Genomic DNA, 26726 nt, shown 5'->3' on the forward strand with positions numbered 1-26726 from the left:
ACTACTCAGATACCTCAAAATTCAAAATTAGACAACCTCATCTCATCTAGAGCACTTCCACACAGAGTATCACTGCAAAGAAGCATAAGTTTCATGTATGCCATGGGTTACATCCACAGGCCCCATCGTTGTATCCAAAACAGCAACTACAGAGAACGTGGAAATTTATCCCTAGGGGGGTACAGTTGCATTAAATCTGTATTTAGGTTTCTTAAGGTGTATGTTGATTTCTGACAGCAGAAGACTCACCTTAGTGGAGATGAATCCCAAGGTGCTTTCTTAGACTCAGAGAATCACATAACCTCCCGAATTGCCAGAGAACCACAAAAGTCACTGAATCCAACTTGTGTCCCTGCACAGGACACCCCAAGAATCCCACCATGGGCCTGAGAGTATTGTTCAAATGCTTCTTGAACTTTGGAAGGTTGGGGCTGTGACCACCACCCTGGGGAGCCTGTTCCAGAGTCTGACCACCTTCTGGATGAAGAACCTTTTCCTAGTATCTATCCTAATCCTTCCCAACACAGCTTCATGCCATTTCCTCTGGCCCTGCACTATGTGAAATTTCTCTTTGATTCTGCTGTGTCCACTGAGCTGGTGAACCTTACACACACACCAAAAATGGAAATAAGATTTTTAATACACACATTCATGGGCCAGAACAGACTTATTTCTTCACCAACACAGCCATAGTTACGATTAGTACTTCTCTCACTTCTTTATTCCTCAGGCTGTAAATCAGGGGGTTTAACATGGGAATTATGGTTGTGTATATGACAGCAACAACTTTCTTAGTGTCTTGTGAATTATGGGAATTCGGTCGTAAGTAATTCAAGGTTCCACTTGCACAGTACAATATTACAACAATAAGGTGTGAGGAGCAGGTGGAGAAGGTCTTGTGTCTGCTCTCTGCAGAGGAAATCTTCAGGATGCTGGAGATGATGCAGGCATAGGACACCAGGATGAGGCAGAATGGCGTGAAGATGACCAGCGCTGTGGCTGCAACCATCTGCTTTTCATACAGCGAGGTGTCAGTGCAGGAGAGCAGGATGAGCGGGGGAATGTCACAGAAGAAGTGGTTAATCTTCCTGGGCCCACAAAAGGGCATCGTGAACACCCAAGCTGTCTGCACCACAGACACAACATTGCCACTGCAGCAGGACAGCAGGACCAAGGAAAGGCAAACTCTGGCATTCATGATGACAGTGTATCTCAGGGGGTTGCGTATGGCCACGCAACGGTCATAGGCCATGGCTGCCAAAAGGTACCATTCAGCGGCTCCGAAGAAAATCACACAGTAGAGCTGTGTGGCACAGCCCATGTAGAGGATGCTCCTGTCCTCCGACAGGAAACTTACCAGCATCCTGGGGACAACAGTCGATGCTGTGGAAACATCCAGGAAGGCCAGGACCCGGAGGAAGAAGTACATGGACGTGCAGAGGGTGGGGTGCACCGTGACCACGCAGATGAGAAGGTTCCCAACGACAGTCATGGTGTAAACTAAGCAGAATGTGAAGAACAGCAAGTGCTGCAGTTCTGGGCGGCTGGACAATCCAGAGAGGACAAATTCAGTCAGCAGAGTGTGGTTTCCTGATTCTGTTTCCTCTGTTGACTCCATCTGGGAGGAATCAAGCAGACAGACTATCAGAGCTGTAGTCACATGACGGTGCTTCAGCCAGTTACTCAAAGAGTCTCTTGGGAACTGCTGGAGAGCTGCTGGATCAAAGGGTGTAACTGTAGAACAGGCTGAGTTGAGCAAAGTAAGAAGGCAACGACTGTAGTGGGAGTGTGCAGTGTCAGTGCTCTCCAAGTGGCATTGTTTGGGACAGTGACCAAGCCTTCGACTATGAGGAGTTAGCATTTAAGGGCTGGCTCCATTCTGGGCATAGGGTTAATTGCCGAGAATATGTGCTCCCCTCAAATGTCAGGTCTGTGCTCCCAGCTGGTCCCATAGGCACTTTCTGCACTGAGAGGAACACCCAGCTGACAACTGAAACACCCACAGACCTAAGAAAGAATAACCATTTTGCTACATAGGGAGCAGTGGGCATTGCTCCTTGCACTCTGCTGGGACCTGGCTTTTTCTACAGAGTGGAACTGACAGGGCAGGCAGCTTCCTCTGAGATATCCAAAGTTACCTTTAGAGCAACTCAACTTTAGGTGAAAGCCAGGGAAGCTCAGGCTGTGGGAGGCTTTGGCTCATATTCACGTCACTCCCCAGCTGTCGGTGGGACAGAAAGACTTCAAAGAGCCCAGCTCTGGGGAAAGCACCCTCAAATGGAGGAACCAGAAGCTGTGAAGGGAAGACCTAAGCCAACTCCTGTCACTGGAGGAAAGCCCAGCTGACAACTGAAACACCCACAGACCAAAGAAGGCAGCACCAAAGTAAACCAAACCCAAATTCTGTCTGCAGGCAGGCAAAGGAAGAAGGAAAAATTACAGGGAGAGGTGCCCACAGAGAATGGTAAGAAAGTGCAGAGGGTGAAGCTCAGCACCATTCACTTCATTAGTGACATTTGCCCGTTCTCCCGAGCAGTTTTGCTGTGGGTGCAAGGCCAGGGGCAAATTCAGGCAGTGCTGGACCAGCCGTGGCAGCTCTGTGTGCTCGTAATGTCTGAGATGGGAAACCGACGCACTGAAAGAAAGAAGAAATTAGCCTGACGCACAGGAGGAAGGGGGCGTTAGTTGTGTGCCCTTCAGACACGTCATCTCAACAGACCTGGCACCCAGAGAAGGACACGCTGTCAAAGCAAGAGCAGAGCACACAACCCTGCCATGACTCAGTCACTCCTCGGACTGACTCCGTCTAATTTCTCTTTTGGCTACAACTTGCCCTCTTTTGTCTGTGGGTTTTTTGACATGAACATGAAGGTGCAAGCTGTAGATTCTGGAGCCACAGGCAACCTTAACTTGTAATCATAGTAACTAAACTCCTAAAATTCTCAGACAGTTAATGGTCTGGTGTATTTAAAAGGAATCTTTCTGGGTTTGACTGATTCCATTAACGTAGAAATGAAAGAAGACACTTTTGAGTGATATCCCAATATAGCCTGTGCATGACAGATAGAGAATGACATAAAAAACTCCCTGCATTCTCCACTGGCACCCATTCACACTGGTTTTCTTAATTGTTAGATCCATGTGGCTGAAGCGGAAGCTTCTTGATTCTGCTCTTCGAACCCATATGAAAGTTTTAGACTATGGCTTTGAGCATTAGTTCTTTGTTTAAGTCAACATCCCTCACAGCAGTCATTGTTTCACTGACAGGTTAGTTTTTATTTCCTAACGCAGAACACCTCTCAGACACAACTCTCAATTTGTGTAATTCGTGCGTAGTGGCTCTGAGGCCCTTTAAGTTTTGGCCTTAGTTCTTCCTTGTATTTGCTTTATACATTCACAATAAACAGTTTCAAGTGTCCTACCTGCAACAGTTCTGCCATCCAATTCCTCCAATGTGGGTCACGCAAATTTGGATACAAGTATTTCCCTTGTTTTCCTACATTAGGGATAGCGTTGGGCTGATGATTCCTACGGTCAGCTTAAGTTGCAGGTTAAAAGTTATATTTAAGTGCAAATGATCTCCTGCCACAGCTTGAGCAATCTGTTGATATTAGTACATGGCATACTCCATAGAAAGTCAGCCAAAGCCTTGCCTCACTGAGAGGAAAAAAAGGAATTTTTAGATTTGTTTCAACTCCGTTGAACTGGCTGCAGCTGAAAAGGCAGCAACCTCAATGCGTCTCTTTTTTTTTCCCAAGAAGTGAACAGCTGAGCTGCCTCTGACACATGATGATATGGTTTGAAGCTGCCTCCCTGCCAAGTTTTCAAACCTTACCACCAGAAGTGTCCCCCCCCCCCAAAACCTCAGGGAGAAGAGGGAGAAAAACAACCAACTAAGAAAACTCGAAACGAGAGAGAGAGACAGCTAAAGTGATATATATAAATATATTTGCACTTATGTTACAATTGGAATATATACAATTTAAAATATATACAATTTCACAAGGGAAAGGGAAGGGGGAAGGGAAAGGGAACAAAACCAAAATAAAATATATATATATCTCAATCAGTAGACCGAGATCTAGGAACTAAAGAGTTAGCAAAGAAATATCCCACCACTCTCCTTGGGACAACCGAGAGTCGCTCCGGGACGATCACCGGCAACCTCCGCCTCCCAAGGTCGACAAGGTCTTACCAGGCCTCGCTCCCCAACACGGCAGACTCAACAGCAGGGAACCTGCACCTCCAAGCCGCCGGAAGGAAAGAGAGCAAAGGCCTCTCCTCCTTTCTTCTTATAGTCTGGCTTACGTAAAAATCGTAGGGAATACTGGGTAGATCTGAACCCTTCCTTGGTTGCAAACTGGTCACCAAGGAAGGCCTAGCCCAAACCACCACACATGACTCACTCCAGGTTTAAGAAGAGTCTCTTGAAAGCCCTAATTCCCCTGTGGGTGGGATTGATTTCAGCTGATTTTAGGCAGGTCAGGGATGGTGGTTCAGAACTATGCTCCCTCTGAGGGCAAGGGGATGTCCCCAACCAATTACACACTTGCAGTAGCAGTTGAAATGCTATTCCGAATGGCAGTTTTCCCTCCCTTGCCTGTAAAGTGGGACAGGAGAGACTCCTTCAGGCGTAGGCATGTCATGTCTTACATGTCTAACTCTATGAACTGTGCATCCCGAGCCAGCTGGTGATCAATTTTTAACCTAAAAGCTCTAAGAAATATCTGGGAACATCAAGGGATATGTGACTCCAAGGACAGAATTAGTCTGATAAAGCCTCCTGCCTTTGTTTAATTTGACTGGGTGCCTTTAGGGGCCATGCTGTCTCTTGTAGAAATTTCATTCAACTCCAGCTGCTCACATTTCAATCTTCAGTCTTAAGTGACTACTTGTCATCTTTGAATCATTTACTCCTGTGAGAGGTTCAAATGACTCAAAACAACCAGCCATGTGAGGGGTGTTTTACTGGGGCCGGGTTTGCAAAGGGAAAGAGGACAGTGTTTTGTGCATGGTGGCGAAACCTCTGCTCTGTGTAAGACAGAGGGGGTGAGCAGCCAGCACTGGAGGCTAGGTTTTGAGCCAGGTAAGGGAGAAGGCTCACAAGAAGCAGACCCTGCAGAGGCAGGATAGCGCATTTTACCAGGCCGATTGTCATCCCTTTCACAACGGGCTCAGTTGAAAAACTGCCCCCACCCTGGGGAATGTATTGGGACATTCACATTATTCATCACTTCTGATGGGGCATAATTGGCTCAACTATGCTGATGTGAGACAGCTGTCATGTCTTCGAAGAACCATCGAAGACCCCTGAAGCACCCCCAACTTATTTCTGGGGCTTTCACCAGAGGACTTAACATGATCCACAGCGTTACATCAGACAGTGTAAAATTCCCCCCTGCCCTGCCAAGGGAGGTACCTGGGTGCTCCACCAAAATCTGAGCGTGTATTAACCCACAGAATTTTGTGCTTCATGGGCTTCCCCCATCCCCAATGGGTCAAGACTGTGACCATCACCTTCATCACTGTGCCATCAAAATTGCAACGATGAAGCCTTGTCGCAGCATCCTTGGGTGGTGAGATCTTTCTACTCTTATCCTTTCTTTCTCTTTCTTTCTTTTCCATTACACATTTTCTTAAGTGTTATTTTTATGCTTTTATCTTGCTGTATTACTATAGATAACTATAACCAAAATCTGCTTTCCTTTGCAGCCAATTTTTTCTAAAACAACCCCCCAGTATATATATATATATATATATATTTAGAAACACCAACCATTCAGTGTTACTTCACTCTAATCCACCCCAAGGGATCTATTAACAAGAACCTGAGTTCCCCTTGCCCTCTGGGGTGGGTTGTAACAGCCCCTTTCCCTTGCCTTTTTCCCCCTCCTCTTCCACTTCCATCCTTCCTTGCTTCCTACTTTCTTTCTTTCATGAGCCTACAAAAAGCAATACAATTAATGGTTGTGCTGGTTTAAAAACCCAGGGGGGAAATTAACCCCACTCAAGCTGCCCCCTTTCCATAGCAGAGGAAAAATACTCAGAGAGATTATAAGTTGGAATCACAATTTACTGAGGAAACCACAAGAATCATAACAACAATAATAAAAGATTGTACAAAAGAGGGAATGGTTTACCCACAAAAAGGTTATCCACCACCAACCAAACAAAAACACTCCCGGAAGAGAGTGCCCAGTGTGGTTTTTTCCAGCCTGTTTATGTTTTCCAGCCCAGAAACAAAGGAGAGACAGGAAGAAAAAACAAAACCTGGAGAGATAGTTCATCCAGAATAAAGAGTTCTGCTGCTGAAATGCCGACTCCGATGGCAGCAGCAGCAGCAGCAGTTGTGTCTTCCCATCTCCAGCAACAGTTATGGCTTCCCCTGGCTGTGCTCCACTGGGGCTGCCAGTTCAGCAGCACAGAAAAGGTCTGTAGTCATGTGGAAAACAGGAGGGAGGACCAGCAGAGGGACCGAATCTGCCAGAGTCGATGGGCAGCAGTCCCTCCGCTGGGGCAAGCCAGCCAAAACGGCAAACTCCTGGGTTCTGGCTCTTGGCTTTTCCTGCTGAAAACCACATCCCTGTTGTGACGTGGGTGGTGTGGAATAAACACAGCTAAAACTCTGCCTCCTATCTCTACACCTAGGAGACTGTTCATTTCTTGCAGTAGGAAAAAAGAACCAAACAGATAAAAATCAGATTTGATTGGAATTACTGGAATTAAATTTGTATCCATCACCAACCTGAAAAGATTTCTGAGTAGCTATTCTATAGCTGTGTTTCACTTAAGTTTAGTCAACCTCTCTTGTATGGATGAGAAGCCAATTCTGAGAAATTAAAAGATTTGGTCACTGAGTGCAGAAACTTTGTTTCCACCCCATTTGCACTGCTTTCATTTCACTCCTTCACTTTTGTTTCTCCTTTTCTACTTTATTTTCACAGCTAAAAGATCTGGATTTCAATATTTGTCTTCATTATTTCCCATGATCTTTCCCATCTATTGCTATGAAGAAGGTATCAGCTTCAACCAGCCATTGATGGATCCTTTGGACTCGACTGAAAATCAGAAATGTTTAGATATGAACACCTCAAGTTTTGTGGCCTTAAGGCAGTTTTTGCTCAGAAATAGAATTGTAATGCATATTCTTCCTTAGTAATTCTGTTGCCAAGGAAAACCAGCCAAAACTTGTTATTCTCTAAGAACCCTAAATGTTGTATCTTCACTAAATGAGTATATGCTTCAATTGTGCTCTTATGCAGTTTAGAAACACACAATCAACCTCAATACATCGTCAATACTGACATCCAGCACCTGGAAGACACAATATTTAGCTTAAACCATCTCACAGTTTTTGTGTGCCACACTGACAGTTCAAAACACTGACAGAAAAAATCATGATGACCAAAGATGTCCAAACGATCAACATTTTACTGCAGTCCAAAAGGAAAAGGAAGAGCAGTGAAAAACCGCGAAAGTACCTTGAACAAGGCAGCAGCAAAACTTCTGTCTGACTCTGTGTAACACACGAAATAACCCCGACCAGGGGCACAGTCTTCATCTCAGTGTTCAGAGGATGAGTCATCAGAAAGATGAATCACTTCACAGGTCGTAGTGACTAGAGCCAACTTGGACATGTATGGGAAGGCATCTGGTGTTGCTTGGATGCTCTAGGATGTGTGAGTTATCAGTGTAGGACAGCTTGAAGTGTCTCAGACCTAAGGGAAACCAGCACCTCGCTAGAGCTGCAGCTGGAGGCTGAGGAGGACACCCTGGAGGATCCAAAATGAAATTCAGTGGTTATGTTGAGGAAACTGGATGCTGCCTGTGAAGATGGGCAGTAAGTATCTCAATCCAAATCTCTGTGATGTTAATGTCAGTGTTTGGACCAGGTAACATGCCTCCTTCTACAGGCAGTGAAGAAAACAGGCTCTTCAAGGTCCTCGTTTCTCTCTAGATAACAAGATGGAGTAGATCATCTTCTAGGCCCATGACAGATGCTGAATTTCACCACTTAGTGGTGATTCTGCTCTCTTATGACATACTAGGGTATGATGACCGTTCCCCTAGCAAGCAGTGTTCTATGAAAACAGTGCTGCAGTTAAGAGCTCAGTGCTCAGCAGCCCTGCCACAAATCTGCTTCTGCTCCACACCAGCTCACCTCCTTATCTCTCAGTATGGATGTCTCAGGCCAATGCTGTTGATCAGCCAGATTTGCCTCGGTGTCTATTTGCCATATTACACACCTCAGCCTCCCTCCAACACATTGAATTGAATATGTTATGCCCAGGATGCAGTAATGTCTTTATTTTTATTCCTATGTAGGGGGTACCAAGCAAATGCATCCACAGAATCTCAGCAAGGTCTCTGAATTCATCTTTCACAGTGTTTTTGACAACCCTCACCTCCAGAGTCTCTATATTACAATATATTGGTGTACCTCACCAACTCCCTTGGCCTTATAGCTACCATTGCCCACTCACAACTTCACACCCCTATGTACTTTTTCATCTCCAACCTGGCCATCCTTGACTTGGTAGGTGCCTCCTCAGTTCTGCCCAAGATGTCAGAGAACCTGATCCTGGGCAAGAACAGCATCTCCTTTGAGGTCTGTACAGCACAGCTCTACTCCTTTACTTTCTCAGGCTCTACAGAACTTATGCTATTAACAGTCACGTCTTATGACCTGTACCTGGTCATTTACCAGCCCCTTCACTACGTAACCATGATGAGCAAGGGGACCTGCATCCCTTGAATGTTCAGAGCCTGAGGAATCGGTGCCGTCAATTCCCTCAAGACCCCTTCTCCACCTGCCCCTCACACCTGCTGCCGGTGACTTGTTTTACTCCACTGTCATCCACACCCATCTCCAGCTAACTAACACTACTTAGGGAAGAAAATGAAAACAGTGAGCACTGTGTGTGCTCTGGGGACTCCCACTCTGAATCCTCTGACCTACAGCCTGTGCAACAAAGAGATCGAAGTGCTGTTGTAGGAAATAGTGTAAGAGTCGGGTTTCGGGAAAGGGTGCCGAACAGCACCCTGCAAGGTGTAGTTCCTATGTACTCCCAGGCACATGGGCAGTAAGATACCCCATGGTAATTGGTCAAGAAAGTCACATGTTACTTTGACATGCATATAAAAGGTGTTGTTTGAATTAAATAAAGGGATTTGCCTCAGCACCCCTCAAGAAGCTAGTTGGGTCCGTGTAACTTATTCATGTATTGTAATAATACACCATAAAATAGCACCATTTCACAAGGCAAAGTAAGACCCAGAGCCACACATCTGTGCTTTCTAGCCGTGTTCTACATCATCCACACTTTGGGGTAGCTGTAACCCTTGTTGCCTTTAAGGGTGACATTGCTTTCACTGAAGTTCCTGTGACCACAACAATGGAAGATATTCAGGAGAAATACCCAGAGCATACCCAGAGTAGGGTGAGGTGAGTGAATCTTAGAAGTATTTGTTACTCTGAACCCTCTAGGAAGGTGAGCAGCAGCACAAACTCAATGGAGATGACTTTGCAGTTGCTTTGATCGAGGCTTTATAGTTCTGTTTATGAGCTGAGATTAGAGCTTCTTAGCAAGCACAGATTGCTACTCGTCTGTAGTCATCTGATGACGTGAAAATGCTGGTGAGCCTTAAAATCAATTCCCCTATTTGGTCAGCAGAGAGGAAAAAACACTTTAAGGATGGAATTCATTTGAATTTTCCAGACTTCCTGCTGCTTCTGAAATTGTACCTTGGAGGTCTGTTTCTCCCTGTTGTAAAGGAGAATGGTCTCCTACAATTACCTCAGACCAACTGTTGATAAACTATCCAATATTTATGTTTTTAAAGCTTTGTAGTATAAAATCAGATCTTTACTAAAGAAATCATTTAACATCATGAGAATTTAATCAGCACAATTATGTGCTCAGTCTTAGGATAGTAGTCATGATTTTCCCTCATATTGGCTGAATTAGCCATTCCCTTGGAACTATTCCTGTTGAGCTGGAAGGAAAGGAATTAACAGTTATATAGCACTGTTTTTTTCATGATAACGCATATTAAACAGATTTTTCTCATTAACATGTATATACATACCAGACTATTAAAAGAGAGCTGGTGAACAGAGATGTATATCAGACCTTTTAAGTAATTTATTGCTGTTAATTCTTCCACATTGGAGTTGCAATAATTCAACAGAAGGGCCAGTGTGTACCTCATTCTTTGTGGGGTTTTTCCTGCCATTGTGAGTTTCTTCATAAGAAAAAAATTTCCTCAAAAATCACTCTGAACATTTACAAAACATTATTACTGAACAAGGCCTCAAATCAAGAATCCACTTTTCTATTTCACAAAATTAGGTTCTAGAATAACATAAACCATTTGTATCACTGTAATGTGGACCTGGGACCTTTGTACTAGGTGAGATCTGGTCAGGAAAAGAAGCCCTGCAAAGTTCCTGGACAGTGAGGTTATAACCAGAGAATGTCATGTTCAACCTGCCTAAAGAAGAGTAAGGGAGGATGATGAATGTGTAGTGTTGGTTCCCTCTGACATTTGTCCCTATAGCCTTCAATTTACTGCTTGTCCTTCTCTAGTTCACGAAGCCTAGCCATGATGAATTGCAAACATTAGTATAGACATAAGAAGATGTGTTGTAGAGGAGGAGCCATGGGGTGATAGACTGTGACAGTTTTGTGTTATAGTGTGTGATAAAGCTCCTCTGATCACATACAAAGCAGCTGAAAGAGACAGTGGCAGGAAGGGAGCCCAGATATCCTGCTGGGCTGGACTTGGGCCCATCATAGGGGCCATCAAACCAATAAAGCCCAGAGGAGCACAGATACAAACCATGTTAGTGGGAACCAAAATCAAGGACTCCTGAGGAAGGAGTGCTATGTCTCAGCAAAGCCATCAGCCCCAGTGTCCGGGCATGACACCCATCAACTTCCCAGATCACCTTTGGGACTTAAGGGGTGCTGCTACCTAAGGCTGGGACACATTATGATGCAGAGGAAAAGCAGTTTGAGATCATACAGGACTTCTTAAGGCATACTTAGGGGAGGAAAAAAAGGCAGAAAAATGATGGGGTCTAGGTGATTTGGGGGGGAACAATGTTGGAAAAATAGAGGGGGAAGGGGATAAAAACTAGCTCATCATGTAAATAGTTGACTTTTCTGGCCATGTCCTGCCCTGATCAGCACAGTCTATCCTGTCTTCTTCAAAAAGTCCTTACTGACTCTCTACTGGGTGAGAGCTCCCTACTCAGTATGCACATGTGTTTATGAGGATGTGAGTGTGGCACCCAGAGCCAGACCATGGCTCAGAAGGTCTGTGCATCCCTGGGGTAGTGAACGGAGTGAAGTGCAGGTGTGCAAGTGAAAGTGTAACAGCTATGGAAAATCAACCAGATGAGCTGGTGAGCAGATTAAGTGGTCTGGGAAGGAGGAGGTGAGAGGGTCTTTAAGGGCAGTTCGTGGTATGAGAGCACAGGGGGATTAGCTATGGGCTGAGTGTGAGAGAGGGTCTCCAGGGGTGAGAGCACAGCAATGTAGTTACTGGGACCTGGTCAGTCCTGGTCAGAGACTGGAACCCAGGGGTCAGCTACTGGGCAGAAAGTGTCTGAGCCCAGCTACTGAAGGGATCCACCTCGTACATTGTTGTACCTCAGCCTCCCTCCAACACATCATAACTGTGCATTCTGTTCCCACTGTCTCTTTGCTCCTTCCCTATTTTCAGAACTCCAGACAAGCTTTCATTCATTTTGTGCCTCCTATAACCATGTCTTTAGGCTTCCCCAAAGGATCACCCACCATCTATGCTGCTTCTACTATTGCTGGTCTTTTATGGTATCTTCCAACTCAAACCAGGCTCTGGTTCTACAGGTACTTTGCCAACCACTACTTGTCCTATTTACAGACAACTCCTGGGATGGCAGCAGTGTAAAACAACACCCTCCTAACTCCTCCTTCTAGCCTTAAAGTTGATCTTAGGACAAGGGTTAAGTGCTCTGCCCTTTTACTATCTCAAAGCACGAGACAGCTCTGCAGGTGTCTCCTAGGTTATGCCATCTCAGAAAACACTTCTGCAGATTGAATCCTGAGTGTCCAGCACAATAAGTAACTATAATAAGTGGATAATTCAGATAAAAGGAGTTTTCCTTTGGGACCTCTTAAATAAAAGCATTTTTGTTTTCCATCTTTGACTATGTAAGGAACACATATATTTCTGTGATTTTATGTGGATAACATAATTTTCTTGGGGTCAGGCACTTAGTGAAAAAATAACCCAAACTGGTATATCAGAAGGACAATTAGGTGACAGATTCAATGGATCTGTGATATTTGTGTCTTATTTCTATGTACTGAAAATTCTCCCAAACATGGTCTAGTAATTTAGTGCAGCTGAGACCACATCCACCGTGTCCTTTATGCTATGTTGTCCAAGTTTGTCTTCCATGGATACACTGGTCCCTCTACTCACTGGGACAACCTCTCCTGGTTCTGCCTCTTTGCTTACTCCCACTTCCCACAACATCTTCCTTTCTCTAGGGAATCCATGATGCTGAAGGAAAGGGATGGCTGGATCTAAAGACTACAGCTCCCTTTACACCAGGGCTGAGATCACCTCAGCGCAACTCTGAAGGTGTTAATTACAGACAGTGACTGGGAGAGCCAGAGTCACCTCTCACTGTGAGCCAGTCACAGTCTGGCTCTGGGGAAATGTTCCTCATGGTCTCCTTAGAGGCACAGCCCAACTCTGCAATGTTCTTGGAGAAATTCCATGGTGTTCTGAGCTCCAGGGGCCAGATCTAAAGCCCTGGATCACCTCAGGTCAGCATCTCTCCAGAGCTGCTCAGTTGAACCATGAAGGACTCAAAGCCCAACAGTGGGTAGTGGCCTTTCCCACCACACTTGAAAGGTGACACTCTTAGCAGTGGATGGGAAGAATAATTCAAACAGAAACCAATAGGGCTGTCAAAGAGGTCTGGAAAACAATGAATTTAGTGGGCACCTCACAACAGGCAAAGGCCAGATTTGTCACCTTCCTCTCTGAAAGAAGCTTCCTCTCTAAATTTCATCCCATTGAAAATGGTAACTCTTATATTCTCTTCTTATTTAAAGTGAATACAGGTTTTGCAGAAGCCTGCATAGTTGGAACACTTCTCCCCTGCTCTAAGTGGAGGGACAATGTGAGAAACCACAACAAAAAAATGAGAAATACCACCAACTAATATTTCTGAAAACTTTCATGGGAACGCCAACTTTTCCACTTGAGTATTTCTTCTCTTCAAGCCTTCCTCTATTTCAGAGTTCAAAGTAGGTATTGCAAAATATGAATGGGTTTTATTACTTTGTTCCACCCATACTGTTAGAGTTTTTTATATCATCATCTCTGTTACACAAAGTAAACACTTCTCACTTCCTGCCACCTGGAAGGATTAGTTGGTGTTTAGGTTTGAACTTGTCAAGGATCAAAAATTAGTGACTTTGTGACTGGTGAGCCTGGCACAGTGTTGAAACAAGTTATTTAGCTCTGTAATAGACTAGCTATTTCCTTAATTTCTCCTTTTTTTTTTTTTTCCTATTGGATCAGTTGAGCTCACCTTTGGACCAGAGCTGCCCATCTTCCCATTCAGTGGTTGAAACACTGTCTTTTACAGGAAAGGTCAAAGGGTGCTGATGAAGAAGCAAATGCTCAAGGAAACTGAACCTGTTATTTCCTCACTTCCCCCATCTAGATTTGACTTCAGTGGCCAGCAGTAATGCAGATAATATCTCACAGACCTCACCATAAACTTTCAACGACACCTGCACTACAAAACACTCCTCTCCTTAATCATCCTCACTGATCTTGAGCTTAACCGCAAAAGAAGCAGAAGTTTAACTGGAAGAAACTGTAAAGCCGCCTCTTCTGCAACACTGTTACTCTCTGCTCTTGGACACTTACACTAGGATGAAGGCTTCAAATCCATGGATGGAACACACATCTGAAGGTCCAGCTCCCACGCATGGCTGGACGTGTCGCGATGAGGGAAGTGAGGGACCCTCAATATGAGAATCAGCAAACTTCGTTTATTGATAAGTGCTAACAGCTTAATATAGGCCTCATAATTAGCTCATGCATATTGCAAAAGTCGAGCTCACCATTGGCTCTGGCTCAAATGTTGATTCCACCTCTCACTCCCTTCTCATGTTGACACAGGTGGCTCTCTTAGTTGCTTTTGCTCCGTTCCTGTTTACCATCCAACTAGCAGGCACAAAAACACCGTGGCCTTGGCATGGCCTTGCTGTCTCAGATCTTCCCACGGGCCTAGACAGGCCGTGTTCTATACTCTGACAGCTCGTCCATAGCCTTAGCCATGTCCATATGCCCTCGCCCTGCTAGCCAATCCTCTACAATACCCCCGTTTTTATTTGAGGCCAACAATACTTTCTCTGTCATAGCACTTACATGTTTAACAATACAAGAAAAAGCAACACGAACTATTACTAGAATTACAACAATTGTCAATAACCATTGTAGGCTTTCTTTAACAAAACTTAGAACCCATTCAGACATAGAACCAAAAACAGACTGAAGCCATGAGTCTATAGGACTAGTTGCTACTGTGTCACTACAAATAAGAAACACACCTGGTGGAAAAGCACGTGCAGTGTTGTTAACCCAAATGCCCGGAGAGGAAGGTCTTACTTCAGCCCCATATGCCCCAAGGCCTTGGTTGTTACTATTATTAGTACCACAATAGTCTCTTGTATTTTTTGTAATTAAATCCAGGGGTATGTGAAGTGACGTTAGTCCAGCTGGACAAGTCGTGGCTTTGATAAACACTTAACCCAGATTGAAATAATCCCAACATAAAACAGGTTTGAGTCCCATTATCACTTGTGTTACGTACAGACAGTGATCCCATTAAATCTAACTCTTGGGGATCCCAGGGCGAAGAGGTGTTGAGAGCCTTCATAAGGCAGGCAGATGCATTAGAAATAACTGTTTCACTCTTACAGACGATGAAACCCAACCAGTAAACACTAAGTTCAACTTGTATACTGAACTAAAAAGCATGCCAAATAAACAAGTGTGAAAAGGATCTGAGGCAGATGCTAAAGACAAACAAAAGGACGATTGACCTGTTATAGTTATTGGAGGGGATCTTCTTGCCAGAGTAAGACCACCCACTCCTGCAACTGTTGCTCCTGAAAGTTGTCAGAATGTTTGAGCAGGTCAAATAGAGGTGCCAGCTGGGTGTTTGGCAATTGCAAGTACGATGCAATCTAATTCAAAGACTTTAATAGCTACTGTATGTCAGTAAGAGTTTTAACATTAATACCCAATTGAACTGGTTGAGGAATGACTGGTTTCTGTGTACGTGAACCCTAAATATTTCCAGGGTATTTTTCACTGCACCGTGTCAGGAGCAACTACTAGGCCAAAGAATTGTAGACTCTTTTTGGTTTCAGCGTCTAACACACCCAGCTGATCCTCAGTGGCTACAGCCAGCAGAAATATCATCTATATAATGACAACAAAAGACAGTCAGAAAATTGCATTAGTACAGGGAATAATGTTGGAAACATAAACCACTGACAAATTATAGAAAAGCCTTTCATTCTACGGGAGAGGGTTTTCTATGGATAACACTCATAAGGTTCTGCACGAATAATAGATGGAACTGAAAATGCAAATTTTTTCTCTATCACTGGGATCTAACTGGATTGTGAAAAGATAACCTGTCAAATCAATAATAACAATAGGTTATTCAGCAGAAGGCACAGAAGGGGTCAGTAAGCCAATGCTTACTAACCATGACTGCACCAACCCGTCTGAGATCATGCAACAGTTTTCAAAGACAGGGGTAATCAAAGGATTCTGAGATGGTTCAATGTAATCAGCATCAAGCTGCTTTTTGACAAGCTGTTGCAGGGCCAACAGCTGCTCTGTAGGTAGGAGCCATTGCTTAAGTCACACAGGATCTGTATGTTCTAAAAGAAAACTCTGAGCAGTACCTCCTAGTATTACAACTCTAACCCTTGGAATGACTACAGAAGTTTGTTTGTTTGTTTGGACGATTAACAGCAAGCTTTGAGCATTACAAAGAGTACAGGTTGCCTTCTACAACCCTAAACATTCACTAGTCAAATTATGCAAGCAATACCTCTGGTATGAAACAAGTAGTAGTCACAAGTAGTGAGGCTATTTTGCTGAGAACACAACTGCAATGGGTAGGGCATATTTTAAGGAGGAGAGACTAGCCGTTTTACAATGAATATTGCTACCAGCTGTTGCAGGGGAGGGGTTTTGAAGACAATATATAAGGACTCTTTAAAACAACACTTCAGCTCTGGTCACACTGATCAACGTAACTGGTCTGCTCTGGCCTCCAGCCAGGAGGCCTGAAGACACACTATCCACAACGCTGCAGATGTTTTTGAGAAGGCACACAGGATGGCCTTGACAGTCTGCAAGGGCCCCCCCTGCAACGAGCTGAACAAGCAAGGCAGCAACATCGACAGCACCTGATTTAAATCCTGGAAAACACAGAAAAGCTCAAAACGACCCTCACTACTGCCATAGCAGATGCAACTGCAATTATTTGATGGTCTGAGGACCCCACCCCAGCACAAGCCTGCATTATCTCTAGCTAGTTATGTAACTAGCAGCTTCTGTAACTGTCACAAAACTTGTTTCTCTACAGCGTCTTGCAGCTTCTCTACGAATTGTAAGAATGGTTCCCGGGCACCTGGACGCATAGTGGTGCACCTTGCTCCGGGCTCTGCTAACCTTGCAGTCTGCACTAATGTTTGCTGGCTTATGGTTTTTTACTTGCTGTAAGACTAGTGGTCTCCTGCGCAGCTCGCACAGCTGAGGAACAACAGCAGTGGAAAAACTCCACCTGAGACTTAACTTGCATTAATTTCATACAAGGCTGTAATAGAATACCAAATTTTTGTAAGAATCTCTTATTTAACTTCAGTCTTAACACCTTGTTAAAATCTCAACACCGACGGAAAGTATTTTTAAGTTCACACAGTTACACATTCATGTAGCTTTTCTCTTTCACACAGTCTTTTTCCATACACTCTTAGGTGGCCACCTCAGACATTCATCATGCACACACACATTTTCAAGTAGTCATTGGCTGTGCGCTTCTTATCAGTTTCATAATTCAAAGGAAATTCATGGCATAGTCACCCGACAGCAATCTGCAAATCCTGCACAACTCTCCATGTAAAAGACAAATGCAGCAAGAAAGAACAGAATATTATCTTGGAAATTTTCAACCCTTCTTATAGAGCAATGATATTCTGTCATAAAGGCAATAAAACTACTTCTGCAGGCGGCAGAACTATATCCCCTTTTGTCTCATCGTTCCGTCTGCAAACCTTCTACCTGCACCCTGCTCCCGGGGGAAACAGCCAAATTTCATGTAAGAGAAGCAAAATGGCAAACTATAGGAAATTCCTAACAGCTTTCTGCAATATATAAAAAGCTAAGCACGGATGTTGCGTTATTTCTAATTTGATTTATAAGTTGGGGTATTGTTAATCTTGTTTTTTCCCTTTTCCCTTTTTTCCGTGTTTTACCGTTTTTGCCCCCCCACGCCCCTCATTACCGAAGGACGAAGGAGGGGCCGGGCTCACCCAGAGAAAATCAGCAGAAGGAACTTAACTTAATCACAGGGTCTGCTTAAGAAAAGACAAAAACATAGGAGAGAGAGAAAACAGCTGCAAACAGGCACGTTTCAGAGAGGGGGTGATTGGTGTAACGAGGAAAAAAGAGAAACAGCTTCCCCCCTCCCCCGACCGCACCTCCGAAGCCTTTGCTACCGTCATTAACTCGACACTCTAGGAAGAGGAGCGGCACTAGGGAAAAAACATTCGCTGTAAAGAAGGGGAGGGGAACCTACATCTCTTGGGACCATGGCTGTCAGCAGTGCGGGGGAAACAGAGCCCCCCCGCCGCCCGCCGCGCCCAGGGCTGCCAGCGTGCACACGCACAGGCGCACCGCTCCGAGCCGGGGCCGCGCACGGCACCGCGACCACCGCCACTGCCCCGCCGCCCGGCACCGCCCCGGGTTCACTCAGCACGGCGGCACAGGCACCTAGCACCGTGAACACAGCCACAAATGCGCGGCGCAGTCCCGCAGCACAGTTCAGATGAAAAGCTGGAAATGTCTTAAGGTGGAACTCAGTCATAGTGTTCGTAAAGTTCATCCCCGGTCCATCAGCAGTACTTTCACGCCGCAGCCGTCGTCTCCGATTGTCCTGGATATGCACTGCCGAGACGCTAGCACCGCGTTCATTTTGCCGGGGCCGCTCGGTTGTCCCCGGCCCTGCTCCGTGATCTCTGGTCCCGCTCCGGCTCCTTCAACTCCACTCGACTCCCTTTTTGCACGATTTCTCCGTATGATGGTATCTAGTAGCATTCTAATGTCCTCAAACTGTGCTTTAATGTCTTTTACTGTTCCAGATAACAATCGCCAAGTTGTAAGGAGGGAAGCAGCAACTTTTTCTCCCTTAGAGTCAGCAGTAAAGAGCTTATCACTAAGTTCTTTCCAAATAGAGATAGTAAAGGCAGTTACAGCGTTCGCTTCAAATCCCTGGCCCTTACACGAAAGCAGCATCTGTTGCAAAGCCAGTTCGTCTAATTTTTCTCCTCTTTAAGCAGGGTAGACTTCCATATAGATGCAACATTAGATCCCTCTTTTGCTAAGAGTTGTCCCCTTCATCAAAAACTGTATTAGGGTCCACAAAACAACCTTTAGCAACCCCCGCCGCAAGCAATCTTGGTAATTCTTTTTTCAAATCTATACCCTTAAGTCCCCGCTTTTCTAAAAAGCACTGGAGTAATAAAAGCGCCGCTTGTCTTTCCATACCTATTCAGTGCGCTGTTGCAGCCCTTTGAAGACTTCGGCGGCGTTGTCGGCCAGGACCCTCCAGTGAGGTCGCCTGGGGCACGGAGTCCAGCTCTTTTGCCTCTTGTGCTGCTCCAAGACCAACCAGCTGCTGCGTCAAACCATGGCTTCGGGGAGTGCAGATTTAACTTAGGCTCTGTTCAGGTTTCGGGGACCGCAGATTCAACTTAGTCCCTGGGACCGCAGATATAACTTAGCCCCCGTGCAAGCTTCGGGGACCGCGGGAACCGTGCAAAACTCAGCAGAATCCTTGTTTATCGTCCCTTGCTTCGGGCGCCATTTGTCGCGACGAGGGAAGTGAGGGACGCTCAATATGAGAATCAGCAAACTTCGTTTATTGATAAGTGCTAACAGCTTAATATAGGCCTCATAATTAGCTCATGCATATTGCAAAAGTCGAGCTCACCATTGGCTCTGGCTCAAATGTTGATTCCACCTCTCACTCCCTTCCCATGTTGACACAGGTGGCTCTTAGTTGCTGCTGCTGTTGCTTAGTTCCTGTTTACCATCCAACTAGCAGGCACAAAAACACCGTGGCCTTGGCATGGCCTTGCTGTCTCAGATCTTCCCACGGGCCTAGACAGGCCGTGTTCTATACTCTGACAGCTCGTCCATAGCCTTAGCCATGTCCATATGCCCTCGCCCTGCTAGCCAATCCTCTACATGGACGTGCTTCAAATATCTCTCCAACATTTTTTTCCTCATATATCTATTGAGAATGACAGATGAACAAATTATTCTTTCCAGTGGTATTCCTGTGATCCAGATCATCTCTGGCTGACATGTCTATTCCTCTCTCTTGCCGTGTGAAGGCAGCACTGCTGCAGGAGGCATTTCAGATGCCTCCATTGGAGGCATCTGAAATAAAATTCAGAGCTTAGGCTTGAGTGGAGAGCTTTGTTTTCAAGGCCAATGTCTATTAAACACACACAGCTGAAGTGCAGGCAGCAGGGAGAGTCGGTGGCAGAAATCTGAAGCAGGAAAAAAGCACACCGAGCAGTAATCCATGACAAGTCCACGAGGACAGCTCAGGTGAGATCAGAGTAGGAATAAAAGGGAGACATCATGCAGTACCCAATTTACTACTACTTCCGTATGGATGCCCAAAGTTTGTTTCCTTTTGTGCCAAAGTAGAAGGATCTGTTGGACATAGTGATGTCCAAGCTACCAAGAAGGGCTCCTTGCTGTAAGGCCTGGGTAGGATCTGTGGGAAGCAGATCCAGTAGCTCCCACCATGTCTCCCCAGTGCGGTTGAGCCTTCCAGGCACACAGAAATGGGCACCCCAGGCACTCCAGCACATACACACCAGGGACATGTGTCAAGGCAGACCAAGCACCGCCAGCACCCACACCCAGGCACAGGGATCCCCCAGCAACACTGAGACACTCAGCCCGCATTGACCCAGCAGCTGCCCTGGATCCCAGGTATCCCAGTTGTTGGCACCCTGAGGCCCCCAACCCCACTCCAGCCGTGGGGACACAGAACCCCTTGCCTCACACACAAACTCCTCCACAGACGCGTGGGTGTGATGGATCCCCCAGTAACCAGAGCCTGATCTCCCCCTTTGCATGAAAACACCAATGGAGTGTGAAAAGCTGTTGGAATCATTGCAAGTGCTGAAAGGAAGAGCCTGGTATTCTTCCAGGGAAAGTAAAATGTCTGAAGCAAGGATGGTGCTTGTTTGAATGAGCCTTGTGGTCTGGTGCTGGGAGAGGGAGGGGCAGAAGCAAGTGTGGATATATGGTCAGTCAGGTGTCCCCGCCCATGGCAAGGCGTTCGAACGAGATGGTCTTTAAGGTCCTTTCCAACCCAAGCCAGTCTATGATTCTGGGATTCTATGAACTCCTTTTCAGCAGTGGAAGGATGTGCCCGGATTCATCTTCCTGAATTTCGATCTTTCAAAAGCCATCTAAGTCTAGTACACTCTGCTCCACCCATGTCAAGGCACAGAGGATGTGTCTTTGTTTTCATGAAGGTTTCCCTCCAGTTCATGCTCAGGTTCTGGTCCTCTGAGCATCCCAAAAGGGTGAGAGCACACTCAGTCTCTGCTTTACAGCAAATCAATCAGGTACCTACCTCCATGTCCCTGTGACTCCCAGAGCACTCAGTTCCCAGGAAGCCTCCAAGTAGTTGGTATGAGTGGGATGGCTCAGGTTTGTTTCTCTCCATGTTCTGTGGTTGTCTGAGGGCTCAATCACCTCCCGTCAGCCTCCTGAAACATCCCAAGAGAGGCAGCACACATTCACAGTGCTCACCTTCAGAAGCACTGCCCTGGTGAGCTGCAACACAACCATGTCCACTCTGGTTCTTTCCATGTTTGGAACAGGAACATACAGGGGAGCACAGAACAATAATTCTATAATGGCATCATGACACAGGGTCTGGACATGTCCCAGCCCACATGCTCAGTAGTGGGGTTGCACAAGCCCATCCAAGAGGTCACAAGCCTTGCAGAGGGTCTTCTCACTTGGGAAGACTCAGTCTCCTATTTACAGCTTTTTAAGCTTCCAGCCAAGAGAGGAATTGCGGAGAACATCAGCACTTTGCTGGAAACATCAGAAGGCTGAAGAAGAGTCTGGATTTGCTGAGGTCATGTTGATGAATGAAAAGGTGAAAGCTGAAAGAAGAGGAGTGTAGCAGGGAGATTGCCGAAACTGAAATCAGTACACCATTGAAAGCTCAACAAAACAACATTTATTACAAAGAAATAGTAAACAAAATGAGAAATCAAGAGACAGGAAAGAGAAGGGAAACAAATCTCCAAGACAACACCCCACTCACTCAGGTGTTACTTTCGAGGTTGTCTTACAGACCCCAGAATGCCTAGAATTCCCCATAGCAGAAGCTGCATCCTCAGAGCATCGGCAGGCTCACACAATAGCAGGCATCCCTGCAAAGGCAACGTTGTCCTCCCTGTGAAGCTTGAATCCACTCTCAGCAATTTTTATGCAATTAACCTGTGACATCTACCTGGGCAGGTGTGGCCAGCACTGCCCAGCCAGAGGCCCTCGGTCCCTCCCCCTGTGATGTAAGTGGTGCCCCTGCTGCACCTCGGGGGTCTTTCCTAAATGAGTCTGGGGGCTTATTCATCCTCCTCCTCTTCACTTTTTTCTTCAAATGCCCTTGGAGGGCTGTCAGCCAATAGTGAGGCCCCAATTAATTTCGGTTTATACAAGATGCTTCCTTCAAGGACAAAGTTCTCGTTTATCAGTGCTTGTTTTCACATAACTTGGCAGGAAAAGAACAGACTCTCACAGGTGGCTGGGCTAAACACAGACCAAAAGTAACAGCATCTAATTAAGCATGAATACAAGGAGGGAAGCCAACTTTTTCCAAGGAGTCTGGAAAACTCACAGAGCAATTCCTCTCATAATGCACGTTAGGGCACATGGAGCAGAGGAAGGGGATGGCAACAGTCAGCAAGCACTTACCAAGTGTAAGCCAGGCTTGACCAAGGTGATTTGCTTCTCTCATTATGGCATTATGAAGGAAGGAGAGCAGTGAGTGTCCTTTACCTTGACTTTAGCAAGGCTTTGGATATTGTCAGGACCCAGCATATTCTTCTCCGTGGGTTAGAATGTTATGATCTAAATGAACAACTTGATGGGTAAAAACAGGTTGGATGTTCGTGCTCAGAGAGTGGTGATGGTGGTTCATAGGCCATACTCTATGTGGAGGTCTGTAACAAGTTCAGACAGAAGAGAAGCTTTCCAATGCCTGCAAGCTACCACTAGGAAGATGAACCAGGCTCTTCACCGCAGCCAGTGGTGGCAGCATGAGAGAGAAAGATAATGGGTAGACAGTAGAAAATAAATTAAAAAGTCAATGTGTAAGAAAAAACTAAAAGTGTTTTCATGATGAGAAGACTGAAGCATTGGAATGAGATGCCCAGACAGGATGTCCAGTCTTCCTCTTCTGTGTCAGTGCCTTAAGTGCATTCCCCTTCCTGGAGGTTTGAATGGCTGGACTCACGGCAAAAGGAGAGTCAGCAAAACTGGGGGCTGAGTCCCTTCCAGCTTGAAACCCTGGAGCCAGTGCAGCCAGGGAGGACCTCAGAGAGGCCTCAGGCAGGGCTGCTGCCCTTCTCCTGGGGGCTGCTTTGAAGAGGACACTCTGACTCTGGTCCCCACCTGAGCTCCAGCTCCAGTAGTGTCTCAGCCAGGCCTGCACCTGGCCATGGTCTCTGCTGATGTGGACCTGGGCCCATGGACTGACTTCCCAACTGGACTTCAGATTTTTCTCAGCAAATGGACTTCTCAAATCATCTAGAACACAAGTGCTCAGGGATGTGAGGTTCTGAACAAGCCCAGATCTCTCCAGCTTCTGGAGGAGATGGTGACAAAAACCAGAGCATGTGCAATGAACTCCCTCACCAAGCCACAATCTGGGGGTTGCAAATAAAAAAGCAGAAAATGACACAACCTAAGAGCAGGCTGAGGTTTCCTGTTTCAACTCCACACTGCGTATATAGAGATTGCCATTCTGTACCTATCTCCTGCCTGGCCTTAATAACTGCTTTAGCTCCTCAGGACAGTGGTAGAAGATGCTGCTTCTCCTACTCCCAAGTGCTTTTCTCCTTCTACCATGGGCTGGAGCTGGTGAGTATACCAGGACAAGGACATGCAAGGGTTCAAATGGACACTAACAGGAAATCTCAGGAAATGTTCCTGCCTGGTCTTCTCTCTTATCGCTGCACTCCTACTCTCCTCTTTTTCAGCTCAGACTGTGCCTGAAACCAGTGATGCATTACAGGGATTAGAGTTGTGCCCTTTGATAACATTTCAGTCATCCAGAGCCAGGTGTGGTCAGTCCTCCCCAGGTAGTGCTGCTTGTCTTTCTCTCCACTGTGCACCAGCAATGCTTTGGACAGCCCAAGGAAGGAGAGTTGTGGATATCATTTGCATATGATGTTAGAAGAGGTCCCTCTCTCCTCATGCAGTTCCAAACTTGGTAGGAAATATTGGTATATGTGATATTAACACTTCTCATCTGTCTTCCAGGAAGGATCATTGGAGGAAGGGAAGTTAAGCCCCACTCCAGGCCCTACATGGCTTACTTACAAATTGAAAGTGGCTCAGATACTTACAGATGTGGAGGGTTCCTGATTCAGCCAGATGCAGTGCTCTCAGCAGCTCACTGTGTGCATGGAAAAGGGTAAGACCCTCTGTTTCTTCTGTGTGGGATATTTTCAAGTCTCACACAGTCCTGAAAGGCCCCAGTCCTGGTCTGGGCTGAAAGAGTTCTCTGTGTCTCTTCAGGCAGAGCAGGGATCTCTGTGAGCTGAGCTCCCCCTATGAGTTGCAGGAATTGTCTGCCAGGTTGCTGTGTGCTCCTGGGGACAGGAATGCTCAGCAGTGATCTCCTGATTCATGGCTCCTACCATGGCTCAGAGGTACTGCTGCAAAAGAGGGGCTAGTGTGTCCCATTCCCTGCTTCCCCTTTGTCTTCAGAATGGGACAAGTCAGATCTATGTGAGTGTGTGGGGAGGGACCCTCAGTTGAACGGTGGAAGGAACCCAGGTTCCAAAAGGGAATTTGCTGAGAGCAAATCTCTGGGGAGGTACATCCCAGTGCCACCTCCCTCCAACCACCTGCCATGGAGCTGTGCTGCTCTGGCCAATGCAGCTGCAACATGTTGGTGTTTCCTGGCAGAAAGGTGAATATCACTGTGACTCTGGGAGCCCACAACATAAAAAAGAAAGAACTGAGCCAGCAGAAGTTTCATGTTGGATGTTGGGTCATCCATCCCAGATACTTAAATTATAGATCTGGAAATGACATCATGCTGCTGAAGGTATGTTCTCACACATCTTTTCTGCCCAAGGGATCTCCTCCCTGCTCACCTCACCAAACCCATGAACTTGTTCCCATTCCTTTGCTGGCTCTAACCCCATGTTCTCTCTGCTTAATAGCTGAAGAAAAAGGCCAAGATGACTAAGTATGTGAAACCCATCTCCTTGCCCAGTCATAACGAAACTGTCACACCAGGAACTAAATGTAGTGTGTCTGGCTGGGGCCAGACATCAGTGACAGCGCATAGGACTGATGTGATGCTAGAGGTGGACCTGGAGCTGCAGCGTGAGGAAGTGTGTGAGGAGTCTTTCAAAGGCTATTGGTGCCAGTCTATGATCTGTGCCGGTGATATGCGTGGCAGAAAATCAACTTACAATGTAAGTGTTTGGATGGTGCTGGGACCACAGTCAGTCAGGTTCTCAGATGAGGGTCAAAAGGGCAGTACAATGAACCAGATTCTTCAGGAGGATGTGCTGAGGCTCCTCACAGCAGCTCTGAAGCTGATGTGCTCCCTGAGCTGGGGTGCACTTGCCCAACTCCCAGCATCAATTTGCCTCTTTACTCACTTGGGGATGTTCTACCTATCCCAGCCAGTGCCCCAGCAGGCTGTAAAGCCTGTGTAAATCCTTTGTCATATCCTCACTGGAAGTGTTCAGATAGTCCCCCACGTCTAAACTAGGATTAGATCCTTCCTTTCAGAAAGGTTTTGAATCTCAAATAGCCTCCAGTCCTGAGTTGCTTCCCAGAAGGGCTTAGAGGAGTAGTGAGGCAGCTACAAACACTACAGAGCTGGGTCTGGAGGGAGGGAGGGGGTCAGAAGAGGAGATTCTTTACATGGGAAGAGGGAAGTGGAATAGTTTGTTCCTTAGGGCAGGGAGAGCTGTGCTGTGACAGGTCTGACCCCTTTCACTCCTTTCACTCCACAGGGTGATTCTGGAGGCCCATTAGTCTGCAATCGGAAGGCTCATGGCATTGTTTCTTATGGATATCAAAATAAACCCTTCCCTAAGGTATTTACCAGAGTCTGCTATTTTGAGCCCTGGATCAATGAACAGTTGAGGAAGTTTGCAATCCAAGAGGCTTCCAAATGCAGCTAAAACAGAGTCAGAGATGCCTTGCCAGGTACATTTTCTGCACTAAGGAAAGTCTCCCTGGCAAGGTAAGAAAGCAAGTCTCAAGCACATCCAGTTTCCCATTGTTCCCTTCCTCCCACTATTGCCCAACAGTGCCACCTCCTGCTCTGCTTTCTGTCCATCAATAAAAGCTCCTTCAAACTTGCTGGTGTGTGCTGCCTTCTTGGGGATGGGATGCAAAGCCTGAGCATGAGAAGGAGGAGATGACACTCCTTGGGAGAACCTGAGTGGGACTGTAGGTGGGACACACAATACAGATCTTTGTTCCTGAATTGCTTCAAATGCTCTCTCTTGTCTCCCTCAATCTCTTGCACTCAAACCAGCAGGTAGAGACAGCAGCCTTACCAAACCATTTATTCAGCCTTTCAGAAAGAGAAGCTTCTCTGCCTTCAAGGGGGGATCATGTGGGTTTCTATTACCAACTTGAAACCATCTCAGGATCCTCAGACAGACCAGCCAACCTTACATCCCATCTTCCCTTTCAACCCTCTTGAACCTCAGATGAAGTATTTTCTCTGCACCAAGGGCAAGTGTGGGGCCCTCCACCTGGGGAGGGATAACCGCAACTACCAGAACAGCAGCTCTGTGGAGAAGGACCTGCAAGTCTTGGTAGATGACAAGTTGACCATGAGCCAGACACATGCCCTGGAGGCCAGGAGGGCCAATGGGATCCTGGGGTGCATCAGGAACAGTGTGGCTGCAGGTCAGGGAGGTAATCCTTCCCCTCTACTCGGCCCTGGTGAGGCCACATCTGGAGTGCTGCATCCAGTCCTGGGCTCCTCGGTACAAGAAAGACAAGGAACTACTGGAGAGAGTCCAGTGGAGGCCACAAAGATGATTAAGGGACTGGAGTATCTCTCTGATGACTAGAGACTGTGGGAGCCAAGCCTGTTC

At 46.2% G+C, this 26726-nt stretch overlaps 2 protein-coding genes across 4 annotated transcripts; one reads left to right on the top strand and one right to left on the bottom strand.

The window, feature by feature from the left end:
• Positions 1-667: 667 nt before the first annotated feature.
• Positions 668-3693, bottom strand: LOC116798698 (olfactory receptor 10A7-like). The gene is made up of 2 exons (XM_032711289.1): positions 3423-3693; positions 668-1618 (listed from the first exon to the last, which is right to left on the bottom strand). Exons 1-2 carry the CDS (start codon positions 3438-3440, stop codon positions 668-670), a joined length of 969 nt encoding a protein of 322 aa, XP_032567180.1. The 5' UTR covers positions 3441-3693.
• Positions 3694-8093: 4400 nt separating this feature from the next.
• LOC116798846 (mast cell protease 1A-like) lies at positions 8094-25960 on the top strand. Of its 3 annotated transcripts, none has more exons than XM_032711504.1 (5): positions 8094-8212; positions 23908-24061; positions 24559-24700; positions 24819-25076; positions 25626-25960. In XM_032711504.1, exons 1-5 carry the CDS (start codon positions 8182-8184, stop codon positions 25794-25796), a joined length of 756 nt encoding a protein of 251 aa, XP_032567395.1. In that variant the 5' UTR covers positions 8094-8181; the 3' UTR covers positions 25797-25960. The 3 variants fall into 3 exon arrangements, with proteins under 3 accessions (XP_032567395.1, XP_032567396.1, XP_032567394.1); XM_032711505.1 differs by lacking the exon at positions 8094-8212 and adding an exon at positions 13120-13310; XM_032711503.1 differs by lacking the exon at positions 8094-8212 and adding an exon at positions 23400-23505.
• Positions 25961-26726: the final 766 nt, after the last annotated feature.

The sequence above is a fragment of the Chiroxiphia lanceolata genome, chromosome 26 (genome assembly GCF_009829145.1).
Source record: "Chiroxiphia lanceolata isolate bChiLan1 chromosome 26, bChiLan1.pri, whole genome shotgun sequence".
Classification (NCBI taxonomy): domain Eukaryota; kingdom Metazoa; phylum Chordata; class Aves; order Passeriformes; family Pipridae; genus Chiroxiphia; species Chiroxiphia lanceolata.

Coding starts and splice junctions, on each gene's coding strand:
- LOC116798846 (XM_032711503.1), top strand. CDS start 23,451: ATGCTGCTTCTCCTACTCCCAAGTGCTTTTCTCCTTCTACCATGGGCT. Junction 23,506..23,907: donor TCTACCATGGGCTGGAGCTG/GTGAGTATACCA, acceptor TCTGTCTTCCAG/GAAGGATCATTGGAGGAAGG. Junction 24,062..24,558: donor CACTGTGTGCATGGAAAAGG/GTAAGACCCTCT, acceptor GTTTCCTGGCAG/AAAGGTGAATATCACTGTGA.